The 12837-nt window shown below is 36.1% G+C and overlaps 1 protein-coding gene across 1 annotated transcript in view; it reads right to left on the bottom strand.

Moving 5' to 3' along the window:
- The window catches only part of rps6ka5 (ribosomal protein S6 kinase, polypeptide 5), a 34378-nt gene extending 23153 nt beyond the window's left edge, over nucleotides 1-11225 (bottom strand). Inside the window, exons 1-5 of the mRNA XM_052580695.1 lie at nucleotides 10912-11225; nucleotides 6503-6574; nucleotides 6195-6413; nucleotides 4239-4354; nucleotides 3533-3634 (exon numbers count right to left, since the gene is read on the bottom strand). Of these exons, the coding sequence (XP_052436655.1) occupies nucleotides 3533-3634; nucleotides 4239-4354; nucleotides 6195-6413; nucleotides 6503-6574; nucleotides 10912-10981 (579 nt within the window). The 5' untranslated portion in view covers nucleotides 10982-11225. The remainder of the gene's footprint in view (nucleotides 1-3532; nucleotides 3635-4238; nucleotides 4355-6194; nucleotides 6414-6502; nucleotides 6575-10911) is intronic.
- Between the last annotated feature and the right edge of the window lie 1612 nt (nucleotides 11226-12837).

Genomic DNA, 12837 nt, shown 5'->3' with positions numbered 1-12837 from the left:
TTTCAGAAACTTCAGAAACATAGATTTGTGAATGTTTGGTTGGCTGGGTGTGTTTACTCAACCGAAAATTCTCTTTAATCTACCATGTGTCTTACACGACTGACAGTGGAAGCATTGACACAGAAGATTTACTAACAATGGACCAATCAGCTTTGAGCTCAGGGCTAAACTAACACAGTGAAAAAAAGTGAATTTCTTTGTTTGTTTACTACTTTATTACCAATAAATATACATTGGTATTAAAAATAAATAAATAAAAATCACACAAGATTACATTTGGTCAGACAAAAAAAAAAACATGATTCATAATACATGAAACATAATGAGCTGGTTTTGCAGAAATGGTAAGAAATATTATAATATATACACTACCGTTCAAAGGTTTGAGGTGCATAAGATTTTTATAATGCATGTTTTTGAAAGAAGTTTTACACTCAACAAATCTGCAATTATTTGATCAACAATTCAGTAAAAAACAGCAATATTCTGAAAAAGTATTACAATTTACAACTGTTTTCATATATTTTAAAAAGTATTATAATAAGCTAAATTTCCAGCAGCTATTTCTTCAGTCTTCAGAGTCACATGATCCTCCAGAAATCATTCTCATTTGCTGAATTGCTGCTCAAGAATATTTCTTCTTATTATCAGTGTTTCTTATTAGCAATGATTCTTTGATGCATAGAAAGTTCAAAAGAACAGCATTTATTTGAAACATTATAATTATAATTGTCTTTACTTTCCCTTTTGATCATTTTAATGTATTCTTGCTAAATAAAAGTATTAATTTCCTTCAAAAATATCTTACTGGCCCCCTGTATCAATTGCAACACAGAGTTTTAAAAGTTACAGATAAAATGGAATGTAAACTTATGCATCAAAACATGATTCTTCGTTCTAGAATGATTAATTACTGCACTTAGATGCTGTTGAGGCTAAACGCCATCTGTGCTTTCTAAATTGGGCAAAACTGCTTTCTGAATTATACGTCATATTTACGGAATGAAATACATGGAAACATCTGGAACAATCTTCTTTAATATCCTATGTGCATTTAACATTCTTGCCACATGTTTGAATACAGTTACAAGCACATGGCTTTTATAATTAAAGTTCCTGCATGCATTTATTAATTGCCTTTATTTTTATGCATCTCATAATCAGCACATTTCTGTCGGATGAATTTACTCCTTTTATGTGCACTGGTTTATATGTTCGCTATAATTTTTTTATTATTCACAGGCATGATTTCAAACCACACTTGTAAAATAAATCCTGGCTGAAATGGGTTGTTAGCTAGTACAACAAAGGTCAAACTGAGGAAAACAAAAAGTTCATATAATCTTTTAGAACAAAGAACACCAAAACATGCATGATAAGCAATTACAGCATTGAGTAAACAGCCTTGCGCTGTAACTGCATCCATGGGACGGAGGGAGGTTCAGTTTGAACTATTGAAACATCAAACAGACACTGACAGGGCAGGACCAAGCGGGATATTGGGTGGTCCCCGGGGGAATAAGCAATTATTTGTTATAGATGCACTTCTTAAATGCAATGTTAAAACTATACACAACAATGCAACAACAACTATCTTAATACAGATTTTTCAACATTTGTCTCAAACACCCATAACAAAAATTTAGAAAAGTGGAAGTCTGGTCATTTTTAATAAGGAACACTTATATAAGAGTATTAATTTCCTTCAAAAATATCTTACTGTCCCCCTTTCACTTGCAATGCATTAATCGCAACACAGTGTTTTAAAAGTGAAAGATAAAATGAAATGTAAACTTGAAACATGATTCTTCATTCTAGATTGATTAATTACTGCACTCAGAAGCTGTTGAGGCTAAGACTAAACACCATCTGTGCTGTGTGTAAATTGGATGCATGTAATCTACTGCAATATTCACTTTAAATGTAGCATTTATGATGCAGGACAATGGTTGGTAATTTTCTTTAAGTGTTTGTAAAGCTTATTCAGCCTTTTAGTCCTTGGCTGGACAACCACTTGTCTGATGGCTCCCACATATGTTTGTTTGCACAGGTTGAACTTATGGTTTTGTGGTGTATATGCTGCTGCAGATGTGACCAACAAGCTCTTTTTGCAAACCGCATGGTACTTATTTGCAGGTGTTATGTTTTGCCCTAAGCATACTTTTGTAATAACCAGAACTATATGTAATTTGATCCAGAATTATATGAAAAAGAATTGCTGTGCAGTTAATATAAACTGCTATGAAGTAGGAAGACTGTGTCAGGATGCTGCCTTGTCTCTTGAATTAAGCTGCATTGTTAATGTCTGCAGCTGCACATTTTTTTTCCTCACATTTTTACTTCCACAATGACAATCTGTGGATATGTGGACATACTCCAGCTGAAACACTGAAAACTACACATTTTGTTCCACATTTTTGAACCTGCATTCTTTGCAGTAACAACATTAAAAGTGAAGCCTAGTGGAGACAATGGGAACAACACTTTAGGGCTCTACAATACATTAGCACCATAGGTTACTGGTAGGCCTGGGCGAAGAATCGATTGAATTAATTAATTTGAATTTTTTGTTACAGGAGATTTAAAAAAATAAGTATATCGAGTTTTTGTGTAATGGCGCATTTTTTGCTCCCCGGAGCGTCCGTAGCGTTAGTTTCACATGGCAGTATGGCAAGCGACAACAACAACATCATAGCACACACGAAACAGCAAGCGACAACATGGCTACCGGTGAGGGTTGGAAGTTTGTTCCCAAGAAAGGAATAAAATCATTTATTGTTTGGAACTGGTATGGGTTCGCTGCTACAGACATGGAGCAAGAGACCCCACGCTGCCTAAAGCCCATCGCAGTCAAAAGCAGCAGCACCAGCCGATTATTAAAATGGGGGTTACATTTGTCTTGCTTTTGATTAGTGCTGCTCCGATCACGATCGGCCGATCGTTAACGTGCATCTCGTCAGTAAAGCCGGATCTCTAATCAGCAGTAAATTCCCTCAGGTGCGTGATTTCACATCGAGCAGCTGTTACTACAAGGAGCCATTGTTAACTGAGAAAATGCGCAAATCCACTTCATTTTCAGCATTTATTTGCGCATCTTCTCAATTAACAAACGGCTCTATGTGAACGGTAACAGCTGCTCTATGTGAAATCACACACCTGAGGGAATTTACCGCAGATTAGAAAACCGGCTTTACTGACGAGATGCGCATTAACGATCGTTCGATCGTGATCGGAGCAGCCCTACTTTTGATTAAATAAAAGCAAAATTTGCTTTAAGTTGTCTGCTGTTTGTACTTATTGCTTTCCTTAAGTAGGGGGGAAAATCTGAAAAAAATCAGAAATCGAATTAAAAAAAATAAAATCGGAGATTTTTAGGCCATATCGCCCAGCCCTAGTTACTGGCTTGTATATACCGTATTGTTCGACTTATAGTCCGGAAAATACGGTATGTGTATGTGGATATATTGCAGGAATCCAAAGTACAAAAAGAGTTTCTTAAAAGAGAAAAATATGTAGAGTAACACAAACTCACCTCATGGAACTCCTTACTAAGGCCAAAGTCCGTCAACACGATGTGACCGTTTGAATCAAGAAGTATATTCTCAAGTTTTAGGTCTCTGTAGACAATTCCCAGCTGAAAAACATAAAGGAACGAATAGGCTCTTATGCTTCGATGTGTGACCAAATACTTACATTTTCATATCATAATTCACCACATTTTTTTGTCATCCTTTCCAAAAGTATTTGCTCAAAAGTTGTGTTCACAACCTTAACTTGTCTGGGGTCATAAAATGCAGCCATTGACCTAGTAAATGCAACAATACTATAATAAATAATAAATGGCAACATAACAGGCAATGACAAAAAAATTAGGCTGAATCAAAACAATGTTAATCTCACTGTCAAGGTCCTTTTTACAAATGCTGCAATGCCTCCAGGGCAACTCTCTTCTCTCTGAATAATGGCTGCTATGCACAGAACAAGCATGCATTAAAAACACTTTTCTTCCTCTTTTGGTAAACACAGCCTTCGAGAAACTTTGTGCGCAGCAGATAAATTTGCCCAGGCCTGGTTAACTGAGTGAGGAATTGATCTGAGTAGGCAGGAGAGAGGAGAAGTACCATCTGAGTAAAGGAAGGAATTACTTTCACTATTCTCCCGAAATGAGGCGCCGTTCAGTCAGATTGCAAAGGAAATGAAGAGTGAAAATAAGTGTGCAATTTTTGCAGCAATTTTACCTTATGCAAGTGCTCCAGGGCTAGTACAATCTCCCCGCTGTACAAGGTAACCTCTTGCTCTTTAAAGTGAACTCTTTGGACCAAGTGTGTGAAGAGCTCACCTCCGTTCACATAGTCTGCAATCGAAGGTATATAAAACAAAATTGCAACTGGTCAAAGACACTTTTATATTTCTTATGTACCTGCTATTATGCAAAATCCTGCTTTAATGCTGACACTGACACAATCGGTTCCAAGCATTACCACAAAACCACGAGTTCCTGTAGTGGCATGCATGCTTCCGTTTTCATTATTAAAGCATATTAACAGTTAGCAAAAACGGTACCAAAATTTCAGTATTCGGTACGATACCAGTGAACATCCACGGTTCTTGGTACAAATTTCGGTACCAAAGCAAAACACAAAATTATGCTAATAAAAAAAAAACTTTTTATCACAAAAATAAAACCAATGCCATTCTTTATACTTATTTACAATTGTGTTTAAAGTTTTTCTACAAGTTATACAAATTATGAAAAAAAGTAAACAAGTTTCACCCAAATTTAATTTGTCTTTTAACTAATGAAATTTAAGTAGCAGTATCGCATACATTCTACAGTATCGCATATATGGCAGATGCGCTTCAGTCTATGTAGTAAACAAACCCACACATCTCTGCCATTCATTCATTCACACAGAGACGTGCAGAACATGCAGGATTCACATTCAACCCACATTTACAGATACTGGTCCATATGGAGATGATTTGATTAATTTATGCTTACTTTGACAAATTCCGTGGCTGTCCATGTTAAAATGTAAGTTTCATTTTCATGACTGGATTTTGAGATTCTGTCCGCATTTTCTGCTTCGTGGAAATCATAGCACTGTATGCGTCAAGAACCGGGTTGACCGGGTCCTCGGTACCACCAGTACTTAAAGAAACCTGGTACCGTGACACTTTCATTTTTTTAGTACCGACTTGGTACCGAAGTACCGGGTCTTTTGACAACACTATTAACAGTGTTGAAATTCACGGGGTCCCTAGAGTTCACTGGTCTCTACACACTTTTATTTTTAAATGTCCTACAGGTTCATCAAACAAAACCTGAGTCACACAAAGAAAGGGTTTCAAGCAAGATAATGTACAAGCAAAAAACATAAATTACTTATATATTCAGCCAAATTATTTATTTTAATGTAATAAATTATACACTGCAGTTTGGGATCAGTAAGATGAAAGAAAAAAAATGTTTCTTGAGGATCTAATCAGCATATAAAAAGGATTTCTAAAGGATTTCATGTGAAACTAAAGACTAAATTCAGCTTTGTTATGGGAGTACACACATTTTTTTAATAAATTAAAATAAAATACAAAATTGGAAATGTAAAAATAATTCACAATATTACTGTTTTTAACTGTATTTTTATTCAAATAAATGCAACCCAGGTGAACACATGACCCTTCTTTCAAAAACACTACAAAAATCCCCAAACTTTTCAACAGTATTGTATAGTATGTGTATTTTCTATTTAAAAAAAGTTTTTACGCATGTACCTGTTAAGTAACATAATAATGATGGCATTCTAACAGTCCAGCAACCACTTCTGATGTTAATCAAGCTGAATAAAAATGCCAGAGATTGTGCTCAATGACTGATGGGTAAATTTCCATGCCCACTTCCCCTGAAGTGAGATATCAGTGTATACTTGTTCACTAAGCTATCTGCAGTCAGGCTGACTAAATGCTCCCAATGACTGCATCACACCTGATGGCCAAAACCTTATAACGTCTGCTTGCTAGAGCACTAGTAGACCACAGGAATAGTTCCCTATAACAATACTGGTGGTGAACAAGAATGCAGGAGAATTGTTGAGTCTGCACAGGCCACACTCTTTTAAATGCAGAAGTAAAATTGAAGCATAAAGAACAGGTTGCATTTTTGCAGTCCACGAGAGAGAGAGGAGAGAGCATACCTAGAATGAGATGCAGATTGGTGTCTGTCTGGAAGGCGTAATGGAGTGTAACCAGGAAAGGAGACTGTCTGATGTGCTCGAGGACCTGTCTCTCCGTGCGTGTGTGCTCTGCTGTCTTGGCCTTCTGCACAATAGTGGCCTTTTTCAACACCTTCATGGCATAGAGTTTACCCGAATCATGGCCGCTCACCTTGCGAACCAAGAACACCTTGCCGTAGGCTGCACAGAGGAGAAGAACGATTTGTTAGTGGAGTAGGAACAAATATAAGCAGAGAACTCAGAGTTCACATACTTGAACTATCACTGACCTCCTGTTCCCAGCACTTTCAGCAGCTCAAAGTTCTCAATGCCCACTCGCTCCACGTGACCCGTCAGATTGGCTGGGGAAAGATTTAAACACATCCATCTGGTCACACGGCCAAGAAATCATGTTCTTCACTTTGACCACATACAAGAAAACCTCCCGTAAACCTTCTGAACTTTGGTTGCTTGAACCTTTGCCACTTTCCACGACAGTGAGAACAGAAAATGTGTTCAAAATGGTGAACCCTTGGAGATGAACCTCTCTAGCTGTTTGTATACAGTATGCAGCTTATAAACAGGTCCAGATGGAAACTTTTTTATGCATTTTCTGCACTGACTTTAAATATTTAAACATGCAAAAACAAAAGTGGCAGCCGAAAGTATTATGAAATCAGGCAAAAAATAAATAAATAAACACACTACCATTCACATGTTTGGGGTCAGGCATTTTTATTTATTTATTTTTTTTAAAGCAATTAATATCTTTATTTACCAAAGATGCATTAAATTGCTCAAAAGTGACAGTACAGACTTTTATCATGTTGCAAAAGACTTATTTTTCAAATGTGATGTACTTTGGAAATTTCTAATCTTTAAAGAATTTGAAAAGAACTAAGGCTGCAAAACGATTAATCAGGATTAAATCACATTCAAAATAAAAGTTTGTTTACATATCATATGTGTGTGTACTGGGTATTTGTATTATGCATATTTAAATACAAACACATATGTATATATTTAAAAATAAATGCTGTATATATATATATATATATATATATATATATATATATATATATATATATATATATATGTGTGTGTGTGTGTGTGTGTGTGTGTGTGTGTGTGTGTGTGTGTGTGTGTGTGTGTGTGTGAAGAGTTCAGATGCAAAAACCTCTAAATGCCATCTAAAATTAGGAATTTTTTTCAGGCTCCTATATTTATGTTCAGTTATTTCACTTTAATAGCCTGGAAAAGGACCTGCACATTGCCATTAAAGTAAAATGACTCAACTTAAGCATAGGAGCTTGATAAAAATCCTAATTTTAAATGAAAATTTCAGATGGCATTTAGAGGTTTTTGCATCTGAACTCTTCATATATATATATATACACTCTCACACTTGTATATACATAAATATTTTATATATAAATCGAACATATTTTTCCTTAATATATACATGTATTGCGTGTATATTTATATATATAAATATACACAGTACACATACATATAGTGTGTAAACAAACTTTGATTTTGAATGCGATTAATCGCGATTAATCTTTTTCCAGCCATAAAAAAAAAAAGTTTTCAACATTTATAAGAATATAATAAATCAATATATTAAAATAATTTCTAAATTATCATGTTACACTGTAAATTGGAGTAAAAGCTTCTGAAAATTTAGCTTTGCTATCACAGGAATCAATTATATTTTGAAAGTATAGTACACTTTTTTGGAGATTTATTTTAGGATTTGATGTCCTATATTTGCAGTATAATGACCAAAACCCATTATGTTTTTACAGCTCCTTTCTCAGGAGGTCTGCTAAGAACAGGTCAATTTTATCCTGTCTAATTAATATGCATGAGCCTCTCTTCTGATTGGCCTGTTGTTTTCTGAGTGACGCATGGCCAGCCAGCCACAGGTAACTAGGGTCAACTGATGTCACAGCGCTAGCTGGAGGCAGCAAAACAAAGGGGAAACTGGAGGTGGCCCGCTCAAACCAGCGCAGATTCAGCTACGTAAGGAACTTAAAGTATCATCTTGTTTTGACGCTGGGTGCCAGAATCTACGTAATACAGCCTCAAATTGGACTTCAAACAGAAACATTCATCAAAAATGCTCATGTTGGCAGCGCACACTTATTAAAAAGGTTCAATAAAGTATTGTCTTTTGTTGTTATGGACAAGTCTACAGATTTCTTGCCATATGTTTCTTGAATCTTGCGATGTCATGTATGAAAAAAGGTCTATGCATGTGTGTAAAACAACAAACTGATGATTTATATATAATTGTACATACATTGTGGCTAGAACAATAATGTAGCAGTAAAAATAGTTGCCAGCTGAAATTGAACATGCTAGAAAGACACTTTGAGTTTGTCTTTACTATACACGATAGATGTGATCCACCTCATAGTAACAATCCTATCAGATCATCCACCTTTGAGTGAGAGTGTAACGTTACAGGCCGGCCGATCTGGTTTCGTGGTAAAAGTTAACCTTTTTGACATGTTTCAGTGCTGTTGTTGCTCAATGCTCAGCATGGACGCGATGTTGTCAGGGGGTTTGACAAAAGGAGAGTGGGACGGTGGCTGGTGCTCGGGGGTTGACTGAAGGAGGCGACTGTGTAGTTCTTACGTCATCTTCATACGGAAATCACAACGGTTTGTGAAAAATCACAGCTACTTTAAGCAGGCTGTATGCATTTTACTGTGGACTGACGGTTTTGAAATTTACATGGCAGTTAAATAGACCCTAGGCCTCAGTTATCATGAAAAAAGCCAGGACATTTCAACTTTGACAATATGGGATCTTTAAAATTTCAAATATTAAAAAAATGCTATTTTAAATTTGCAATAATATTTCAGAATATTACAGAAGATTTCTGTATTTTCAGTTTTTTTTTTTTACTGTATTTCTGTCTTGGTTTTCATAGGAGATTTCTTTAAAAAACTTTTTTTTAAAATATAAAACGACCCCAAACTTTTGAACAGCAATGTAAATAAACAAGAGGCAGAACTAGGAAATAAATGCATTCAAATCTGCAGAAATCCCAGTTCTGAAGGCGCAGATTCTGTGTGGGCCTGCTCATAAATAACGAAGAGCCCGATGATTCAGAGGAAACAAAACGGCATTCATGAACGAGACATGGAAGAACGCGAGCATGTGTGTGGTGTATGTTTACATGGTAGCGTGCAGCCTGAACTAAGGTCACTTGTTTTATTCAGTAGACAGATACCAATGAGCGTAACCAGTGAAGGGAACACATTCCTGCTGTTACCCTGCATCTCACAAAAAATCATGATCTTTCTCCGTCTTTGCAAATTATCTGATTTTAGAAGGGGAAAAAAAGCATAATCTGTTACCACATCCTCTGACTGGATATCAAGCAGCATATTTAAGGTGCGTGCAAGCACTCTAAAGAGGCCCATGGGAACTACCATGTTTATTAATACACTTCCAAACCCTGACCTTCTTCTCTCTGGATCCAAAAGCATTAATGAAAGTCCTTATTGGGCTTTCTTAGGTGAGCCACATCAGGTGACCGCCTTCTAGTCTTTAGTTCTTCATTCTTATGTTACACACTTTGTTAATCATAACTTGCAAGAAACAATTACGTGCCCGTAAACTTATCACCTGCACTGACCTGCATTAGTGAAACAGTAATGCTCAGAGTATAATTTTTGGATCTGGATTAGCAGCTTAAATATTTTAAACTTGTGGTGGACTGATATGGGTTTCTAATGGCTGAAACAAATATCTAGAGAACAAAGTGGTCAATCGCAAAATACATTTTAATGACTGCAGAACAATAAACAATATTTCCTGAAAACAGAAAATATGATCTATTCATAAATCTCTTTTGGAAATGCTATTAATATTCACATGGAATAACCACTACTTTTAATTTGGCCTAGCCAATTATTCAGTGGTTGGAGATTATTTTTATGATGGGTTGCACAAGTCAAAACAGACCTTTAGAAAAAGTATGCCTACTACATTGAATTTTACTGTCGGACACACTCTGAAGATAACTAGGCAAGCCAAAATCCCTGTTTTATGGTTTTTTCTAGTGGGTATACAAACATTTGAAAGTAGTATGCGACATTGGTACATCTAAAAAAGTCATAAGACAACAAAGTAATGCACCATATTGATGGAATGTGCCTACTAAGCATTTACTAAGACAGTCAAGTAAGGACAAACCTGGTAACTTCATTTACTAAACAAAGACAACATCAGGGCCCTAGAGATTAAATTAGCTCCAGTAATTGGGTTTCGTTAAACTCAAGGCCATGTCATGACTGAGCAACTACTGAAACCACTGACACATAATAAATGCAATTAATTCCATACAGTAAAATCATTTTCTTCAATGTCAATTTGATTTCTTTCAAAAATTTCAAACAACATGCACTGAAATACAAGTGCACTTAAGTGCAACTGCGGTTATGAATGTGAATTATGCAATTGCACATGCAGAACATCCTCTAACCTCAAAGTACCCCAGGCTGGAGGATATTTTGTGATACAGATATCAATATAAGCTACTAATAGCATTTACTTATGCTTTTACAATAGCCGATCAGCTAACGTTAAAGCGTCTCTTCCACTATATAACAAAAACATTATTTATAATTAAGCGTCGTTTCTTAAACATAGGCGCAGGACAGCATGTCCGGCGTTCATTTACCGTTTTTGAGCTCGTGTTTGACGGTAAACAGGTCACCTTCCCCCGACGAGCCCTCCATCGTAGACGGCATTACTCGCGGGATCGGAGCGCGCGCTCTTTCCTCTGCTCGCTGCACGACACTTGTGCAAATACTACGACAGAGACAGTCACAGCAGGATTACATAAACGGAGTTGTTGTTATAAAGCAACCTTTTGGGAAATAATGTAAATGACAATAACGGCATTCTCGCGGGAAGGGCAGCGGGGCTGTAAATACTACAGCTGCACTAACAGATACACACGCCGACGCCGAGCCCCGTTAGACCCGCCCACTAGAGCTGCTGGGAAAAATACTTCTGCCCTATTGGACCAGCCGACTGTCACTCAACGCCCATCGAACTACGTAACTGTAACGATGTTTTTAACTATTTACTGTAAAAATGTTACAGATAAATTAAATATTAGTATTGTTAAACATATTATATTACTATTATATTATATTACTATTACTAGATATTACTCAAATATATATATTGATAAATATATAAAAATGTTGTTAAATAAATGTATATATATATATACACACACTTTTTGGAATGCTGCTTAGATGTTCCTCAGAAAGCTCCAAAAGTGTCATTTGAAGCCAGTGTGTGTGTGTGTGTGTGTGTGTGTGTGTGTTACAGCTCAGGAATTATCTGATATCTGGAATTATCCGTCAACAAGTGATATTTCACTCAAAAATTTTATTCTGTCATCATAGCCAAACAGCTGACAGAAGCCATTGACATCCATATTACTTTTTTCTTAGAAGTTAGTAGCTACTGTCAACTGTTTGAATTACAACATTCTTCAAAGTATCTTCTTCTGTGTTCAACAAAATGTGGGAGGGGGTAATTTTCATATTTGGGCAAATTGGACAGATTAGCAGTGTATTAGCTAACTACAGTAATATGCTGTAATGTAATGAATGGACTTTAATTGCCCTTCAATCACTGTTTCCATAGGCTATATTTGATAATTGAGTTGACAGTGTGTATTATGTGCTTCTAAATTGTATTTTCTAAAGAGGGAAGGGAAGCCTGTGTTCTCATTTGGACAAGCAAAGGCCTGTTAACTCCACTTCTATTATATTCTATTATAATAACTTCTTTTTCGTGCATTCACAGGCAACACCCAGTATACTCCCAGTATTTATTGTAAACTGCCTACACAGTTATAGATTGTTTAACATGTAAATATTCCCTGAACAAACTGATTTAGACATTTACACAATGTACAGACAAGACGTTGTAACCAAACAGACACAAATACAGGTAGGGAAGGCACACCTGTGCCTGCAGTGCAAGCAAGCAGAGCTTATGAAGATTAATCGTAATGTTTGTTGATGGTTTCGATGGTTCTGTCTGTAAAGAATAACTAGTTTCCAGTTAATTGTCTCATTCTGTTTTGTTTACTACACAAGCTGTTCCTTTTGTAGGTTTGCTCATAATATAGCATCTTTATATATTATAGGGACCAGTATAGATAAGAGCATTGTTCTGTTGTATTTATTGCAGCACGTAAAACTGTTCAGTTTACAGTCCTAAAACCCAGAAGAGAATTACCGCTTCTGAGTCATCATGATAAAGTTAAATTAAACCTCAAGAGAAGTATTTCTAATTTACTGTTTATAGGTTTTAAAGCAACAGTGTTTGATTCATGATAGCCTCAACTGAAGAGAAGGTTAACATTAATTAGACCGCTAGGATTTCTACAGCATAAATTACAGTCAGAGTGTTTCCTGAAAGTGTAGGTTGCTGACAACTTGCTAAATCTGTTTGTCATAGATATTTTAAAGCAAAACATGAAATCTCTTAACATAATGTTAGCCTCAGATCTGATTCTACTCATAAACTAAATCTCCCATAGGAACCCATGGCAAATTAGTCTTTCGGACTGAGGTAAATT

Source organism: Carassius gibelio, chromosome B17, assembly GCF_023724105.1.
Source record: "Carassius gibelio isolate Cgi1373 ecotype wild population from Czech Republic chromosome B17, carGib1.2-hapl.c, whole genome shotgun sequence".
NCBI lineage: Eukaryota > Metazoa > Chordata > Actinopteri > Cypriniformes > Cyprinidae > Carassius > Carassius gibelio.
Note: the sequence above shows the minus strand (reverse complement) of the source record. Positions and strands in the feature narration are given on the sequence as shown.